The 7,527-nt window shown below is 35.6% G+C and overlaps 1 protein-coding gene across 1 annotated transcript; it reads left to right on the top strand.

The window, feature by feature from the left end:
• The first annotated feature begins 2,810 nt into the window (after positions 1-2,810).
• LOC107946506 (RINT1-like protein MAG2) lies at positions 2,811-7,196 on the top strand. The gene is made up of 4 exons (XM_016880870.2): positions 2,811-3,312; positions 3,463-3,540; positions 4,919-5,022; positions 5,109-7,196. Exons 1-4 carry the CDS (start codon positions 3,018-3,020, stop codon positions 7,020-7,022), a joined length of 2,391 nt encoding a protein of 796 aa, XP_016736359.2. The 5' UTR covers positions 2,811-3,017; the 3' UTR covers positions 7,023-7,196.
• The last annotated feature ends 331 nt before the right edge of the window (positions 7,197-7,527 follow it).

Genomic DNA, 7,527 nt, shown 5'->3' on the forward strand with positions numbered 1-7,527 from the left:
ACTTACTGGTCATGACATTTTCTTCTCGAAATAAGAATTTTCAAAAACAAAAGGCAATATTCAGGTATTTTGAAGATTTAAAAACATTGTGCCCTAAAGTACTGGGTGTGGTGTTTTATTTCTTTGAAATAAGAATTGTCTTATTATTTTAATCCATTCATGAAATAAAAAGTTTCCTTTTAAAATCTTTTCAAATTTTCGACACCAAGACATTAAATAATCAATTTGGTACCGATTTTGGGCGTTACGAGGGTGCTAATCCTTCCTCGTGCGTAACTGACTCCCGAGCCCATTTTCTCAAATTTCGTAGACCAAAGTCATTTTTTAAGGTGAGCCGATCCGATCACACCTTAACCAAGGATCGGTGGCGACTCCAATTTTTGTTTTTATTTTTAAGTCGAAACCAAAATTTTTTATTTTCAAAAAACGGTTTCGACAATTAACATTTTTATTATAGTCATTTTATTTTTCATTTTCAATTTAAAAAAAATTAAATTTGAGTATATCATCGAAACTTTGAAAATGTAAGGGTAAACTACAATCACCGCACTCCCTTTACTTCAAGCATAACCACCGCACAAACTAAGAATTTAACAAAATAAGCAAATCTTCTCCTGATTTCTATCTAACCAGAGACGAAAATCCGTGCCTCTCTTGCGTGTATGTGTGTGTGTTTCCAGTTTGTGCTTCTTGATGGTGAGGGTATTACGGTTTTTTTCCTGGTTTATGTCATTCTAACACACATACAATCAAGAGTTTTCTGGAAAACTATGATACCTTGCAAAAGTATGAGTTTTTGAGCTTTGCTTGCAGTTTTGACATAGGTATACCTGCTTCACTCCTTTCTATTTTCTTTTTTGTGAGATTAAATTTCTCTTTTTTCTTTGCATGCATTTCCTTTTAAAAAATATGAATCTAGAAAGATTTAGATTTTTTTTACCTAAAGCTTAAGTTTTTCCTTATATATTTTATGATGGTTTTTATTGGGTTTTAAACCTCCAATATTTTTAAATAGCAGTATTTTTCTTGAATTTGTTTTTAGATTTTTCTTTTTTCTTTGCATGCATTTTTTGGTGCCACCACTTCTTAACAAGTCAACGCTTTTTTTTTATTTTAAAAATATATTATTTTATTGAGTGCGTTAGTTTTAACTTTTTTTATTATAGTTGTTTTTTTTACTTTTTTAAATTAAAAAATGTTATTTTAGTTTAAGAATAAAAAATAGTATTTAATTTGGTAGAGTCCTTAAGAATGATGTCACCAATGTTATAGGTGTTTTTTTTAAATGTATTTTTTTAATTAAAAATAAAAAAATGATATTTTGTTCAAGACCGACAGTATTGTGTCTTACAACATTATGTCTTATAAATAAAACATAATTAAACGATTTTGTTCAAAACCGACAACATTGTGTTTTACAAATTAAAAAATACAATGTTTAACCGCAAGTCGACCAAGCAAGTTTCTCAGTGCTATTAAATTGTAGTCTGGATGTTATCGATATTGATGATCTCACCCGTGTGGTTCGATTTGGGATTCCTTAAAACCTTCAAACATCCCATTGACAGAAGGAATCCCAAATAATCCACCCGCCGTTGGCTGTATAACCAATTTGAACCCTTTACTATCTTACCATAGCCAATGGAACACTTACATAACCAATTTGAACTCGTTACCAAATAAATAACTGGTATCCAAAAATAACCATTAAATTTATCGGTGTCGAAGCTCCACTAGATTATCATTAAACAAAACTTACCTTCAAAGTAAAAAAAAATCACTAAATAAACAAATACATAAATACATAAAAAAATGCTCATCATCTCTCCCATTCATCCTCTAACAAAATATAAGTAAAAAAAAATTGTTTCCTTCAACTCAGATTGATCTGCCATTGAGGGTTATGTATAACAATTTAGTCATGCCAAAGAAAATTGTTCTATCAAGTAAAATATTATTTTTTTATATTTAAATTAATAAAAATAAATAAATAAAAAAGGTACCGCGCACATTAGTGGCGCCATTTTAAATGGAGCCACCCAATAAAATAATATATCTAACATGTGAAAAAGTGGTAGCGTAATTCTTAATGGCTCCATAAAAAAATTATATTTTAAAAACCCCCAATTTTTTAGAAATAGCATCATTTCCCGAGTATTTATACAGGTGAAGCCATTCTACATGGCTCCACCAAAAAATGAATTTTTTGTTGAGTTTGTTGATGAGGCATGTTGGCGACGCCAAACTTTTTCGCTCCATCAATTTTTACTGTAAATTTCAAGTTATTTACATGTATAATAAAAAATAGGTCATTTTTATAATTAATCAAAATTTTAATTTCATTCGTAAAAGAATTTCTATATAGAGAATTTACTTACTCAATCTAGCTATTTCTAAATAATTGTTTATGTCGAGTTTTGATATGTGGCTGAATGGGACAAATAAATGACACGATTCAATGTTGTGTCACGGAAGAGAGGAAACAAGCACAATAGACAGAAGTATTTGAGCGTTTCTAGATTTCACTGCTTAGAAGAGTGTTTTTTCTTTCTACAATCTACCAATCCATTGGCATATCCCATGGCTAGTGGGAGTTTAAAACTAGTATTACTTATAACATTAAACAAATACAGTATTAACTCAAATGATTGAATTAACTAACCAAAACCCAGAAGAAAGAAGAATTATTCAAACCCATACTAATAAACTATGATTTAAAAATAATATTAAAAATTAAGATAGTGATGGGCCCTTTAGGTCCAATATCAAGCCCAATTTAAAGTCAACCCGGAGTTGGGTTGACCCGATACCAATCCAAATTCGACTCGTTTCTTTCTTTTGCTAACAATCCACTCAGTATCTCCTCCATGGAAGCATCGAATCAGTCCATCTGCTCCACTTTGTCTCTCATCTCCATCCAATCCTGAACATCGAAATTCCCTATTTACCCTCCTCGCCCTATCAAATTTCCCACATCGCCCGAATTTTCCATGGCTTGACCCGGAAATCCGACTCAAATGGACTCTCTGCAAAGTCTCCCTCCACTATCGACTCTGTCCACCTCAGTTTCCTCCGCCCTCAACGCTAAACTCGGCACCAACCATGATCTAACCCAAGCACCAAGTATCGTCGCCGAGTTTCTGACTCAGTGCGATGATCTGGAACGAAATCTAGTCCACCTCAACCGCACCCTCGAGTCAAACCTCGCATCTTACGCTTCCTTCTCTAATCGCATCGGCCACCTCTTCGGCATTGTAAATTCGAAATTGACCGATCTAGGATCCTCCGTTTGCCTTCGGTCCTCCGTTTCAGGTTCGCATCAATGCAAAGTTTCGATTTTGATATTTATTTTCTCTTCTTCTTCTTCTTCTTCTTCTTCTTCTTCTTTTGTTTTTGAGTTTGTGCATGAAGAGGACTGGTTTTATCTTATTCTTTTTCTATGCGGAAACTTCTGTGTTATAGACGGAGAAGGTTTGGGAGAGGAGTTGCCGTCGTTGGCCAAGGAGGTGGCCAGAGTGGAAGCGGTCCGAGCATATGCAGGTGAGAGTTCTAAAATGTCATAGATTATAGGAATTCTAAAATTCTTATTAAATTTAAGCAAAAGCACTTAATTTTTGTTTAGATAGTTAAGAAGAATTATTCTTTATAGTGTTCTGGTATTTCAGTTGTTGTGTTTCAATATGCAAAGAAAGGTGTTTTTTGTTATTCTATGGTCGAAATTGAGGTAAAATGGTTCATATTAGGGCTTACACTCTGCTTTTGCTATTTGGTTTCTTTCTTTTCTTGTTACTTGTAAAATATATATAGAAAGCTACAAGTAGCAGAAGTTTCAAACGAACATAGCCTACTAATCATTAATATGATTTATTCTCTTCTGTTAAGAAGATATTGATAGCCCATTGTTGCTTTTTCTCAATGACATGGAGGTAATACCTCCAAGTTGATGTGCTACCATCTGTAGATCTCACCCAACTTTATATTGGTTTATTGATATTTTTTTGGCTTGTTATTGGTTTCTTCTACAAGATGCATGTTAATATTTATTTGATTATAATTGTAATTTCTATTCATTCATGTTTCTTCATTAACAAAATGTTATCTGAATAGAAAGATCTTGGTCAGAATTCTTAGTTTACCGAGCCTTAAAGCTCAAGTAGTTCAAGCTATTAGATCCACATCTGGACTAAATCACTACGGATTTTCCTTTGCTGTGATTTATGAGTCTTATTGTTTCTGAAATGATTTGCTAATCTGATCTAACTGTTGTATCTCCAATAGTTATGATTTGTGTTGCTTTTGGATCTATCAATGGTGGTCTATTAGCCACCAGTTGCACATTTGCTTGTACGTTCTTGCAGAAACATTTAGCAATTGGGTGTAATGAGAAAATTTAGCAGTTGAGTTTAGTAGGCAAAATTTATATTTGGTAGCATAGTTTGTACTCGCATTTGTTCAGTCCTTTTAGAATCAGATATAATACTAGACTGAAAACTCGGCTGCTGTTAGTGCTTTTGTGTCACAAAGGTCCTTTCGCTGCTATTGGCATGATTAGGGTGGTTTAGTACTATAGATATCACTATTGCAGCTGCTATTGGCATATGCTGATCCCTTTTTAAGCTTTATTTAGGTGATTTTGTTGACTATAGGTCTAGGTTCTTGTCTTAGTTGTAGAGATCAATTTGACATATTCTTATGCTAAAGATCAGACTATATCCTCTTGAAAATGGACAAAGAGGATTGCTTTGATTGGAAAAGAAACTAATCAGCAAGATCTTCAACAAAATTAGCTAGCTTTTTCTTGTATTTTTAATTTTAGTTAGTTTTTCTCTTTTGTAACTTCCTTTTTGTTGCCTCTACGCAATTGTGATCTAATGCTCTCACCGATGCCTTTTTCCTTGAAAACTATCTTTTCTACCAGAGGTAGCATCAAAGCTGGATAATTTAATCGGTGATATTGAAGATGCTGTCTCTTCTACTATGAACAAAAATTTAAGAAAGGATTCTTCCGCGCAAAATTCAGAAGTAAGCACTAGAAAAATACAGTCATTCACACCATCTAATGGAAACTATTCTTTTTCCCTAAACCTGTTTCTTTCTTGATGTTGCAGGAGACCCGCATGGTTGCTATTAAAACACTCAAAGTGACCGAAGACTTGTTAACTTCAGTCACGAAGGCACGGCCTCAATGGGCACGTCTAGTCTCAGCTGTTGATCACAGAGTAGATCGAGCTCTAGCAATATTAAGACCCCAGGCAATTGCTGATCACCGAGCCCTTCTCACATCCTTTGGATGGCCACCATCACTTTCAAACTTGACTTCCTCAAGTCTGGATGCAAGGAAATCAAGTGAAGTCCCAAATCCTCTTTTCACAATGCATGGTGATCTCAAACGTCGGTATTGTGAAAACTTTTTTGCCCTGTGCCGCCTGCAGGAGTTGCAGAGACAAAGAAAATCACGGCAACTTGAGGGCCATAATCGGGAGGTCGCTCTTCACCAACCACTTTGGGCAATTGAAGAGCTTGTCATTCCTGTATCTGTTGCGTGCCAACGCCACTTTTCAAAGTGGATTGATAAACCAGAATTCATTTTTGCTCTGGTATATAAAATTACACGGGATTATGTTGATTCAATGGATGAGTTATTGCAGCCATTGGTTGACGAGGCAATGCTAACTGGTTACAGTTGCAAAGAAGAATGGATTTCTGCAATGGTAACATCCTTATCAACATACTTGGCGAAAGAGATATTCCCTATTTATATTGGTCAACTGGAGGAAGAGAGTGTGACTGGTATTAGATCACAGGCTAGGACATCTTGGCTCCATCTTATTGACTTGATGGTCTCTTTTGACAACCGGATAAAGCCTCTTGTAGAACAATCTGGGATCTTGCTTTCCCTCCTGGAAGATGGGACTCCGCGTAAGATTTCATCTCTGTCTGTGTTCTGTGATCGACCTGACTGGCTTGATATGTGGGCAGAAATAGAGCTAGATGATGCAATGGAAAAACTAAAACCGGAGATAGATGAAGAAAGAAACTGGACTAAGAAGGTTCAGGGGGCAGATCTCTCTAATTCTGATGACTATAAATCCCCTGCAGTTTCCAGCATTACTTTTACGTGTTTATCATCTTTGATTGAGCGGTGTCGATTGTTGCCTACAGTTTCTCTGAGGTCAAGGTTTCTGAGATTAACTAGTACACCGGTCATAAAATTTTTTTTGGATTGCTTACTTCTCAGATGCCAAGAAGCTGAAGGATTGACTGCCTTAACTGATGATGATGCTCTAATCAAAGTTTCAAACTCTGTCAATGCAGCTCACTATTCCGAATCTATTTTAAAAGAATGGTGTGAGGATGTCTTTTTCCTTGAGATGGGATTGGATCAAGGTGAGCATCCTGGAGAGTCTGTTGCTGAAAATAGTGGTAGCAAGGTTCCAATTGAAGAGTATGGAAATGGTATTTTCCATGAGGAGATTGTGAAGTTTGAAGATTTCAGAACACAGTGGGTTGAGAAGATAACTATGGTTATTTTAAGAGGATTTGATGCCCGCTGCCGAGATTACATAAAGAACAGAAGACAATGGCAGGAAAAGAGTGAAGAAGGTTGGACTGTATCACAAACATTGATAGGGGCCCTGGATTATTTGCAGGCGAAAATGGCAGTAATAGAAGAAAATTTAAACAGGGTAGACTTTGCGGGAATCTGGAGGAGCCTGGCAGCGGGGGTGGATAAATTGATATTTAACGGCATTCTTATGAGCAATGTGAAGTTCCATGAGGAGGGGGTGGAGAGATTTGGGTATGATGTAGAGGTGGTATGGGGGGTATTTAGGGCATGGTGTTTGAGGCCGGAAGGATTCTTTCCGAAGGTGAGCGAGAGCTTGAAGTTGTTGAAGATGGAAAAGGACCAACTTGAAGACAGCCTGAAAGAGGGGCAGAAACGGATGAAGGAGAATGGAATTAGGCATTTGAGTGTAGCTGAGGTAGAAAAGATTGGGAAAAACAGAGTATATACCAAGTAAAAAAAAGGCTTTTAATTTTGGTTCCCTTCGGTCATTGTAGCTGAATTACACAGTAGACTTGGACAAGGGAGTTAAAGTTGTCTCTGTTTGTATTTGGCTCTTCGATTATTAACCCATTCGTTTCAGAAATACAGTAGACCAATAAACAATGAAGATTGTTTTGTTCTTTTTTCACCATCATTCCTATTCAGGCTTCATTACCCAACCTTTCAAATATGTAGACAAATAAATTCCTATTCGACATTCAACATACATTAGACAAATATATTACTATATCTCTGAGCATTTGTTAGCAATATCCTATATTGGATTATTTTAATATTATTTTTAACAGAGAAAAAAAGAAAAAAAGATTTGGAGTCTTATTATTGACTCTCATCTTCATCCTAGATTCATATTTATACCAATCATTATGGGTTGGGTTGCTCAATCCCTTCTAATGGCTCTTCCCCTTTCTGATGATTATGAAGTATGCCACTAGAGTTCACCAGGACGTTCCTTTTAA

The sequence above is a fragment of the Gossypium hirsutum genome, chromosome D12 (assembly GCF_007990345.1).
Source record: "Gossypium hirsutum isolate 1008001.06 chromosome D12, Gossypium_hirsutum_v2.1, whole genome shotgun sequence".
In the NCBI taxonomy this organism is placed as follows: Eukaryota; Viridiplantae; Streptophyta; class Magnoliopsida; order Malvales; family Malvaceae; genus Gossypium; species Gossypium hirsutum.

What these genes read in the sequence shown, in the direction of transcription:
- LOC107946506 (XM_016880870.2), top strand. Translation starts at nt 3,018, where the DNA reads ATGGACTCTCTGCAAAGTCTCCCTCCACTATCGACTCTGTCCACCTCA. An exon ending in CCTTCGGTCCTCCGTTTCAG is followed by an intron (nt 3,313 to 3,462) that starts GTTCGCATCAAT and finishes TCTGTGTTATAG; the next exon opens with ACGGAGAAGGTTTGGGAGAG. An exon ending in AGCGGTCCGAGCATATGCAG is followed by an intron (nt 3,541 to 4,918) that starts GTGAGAGTTCTA and finishes CTTTTCTACCAG; the next exon opens with AGGTAGCATCAAAGCTGGAT.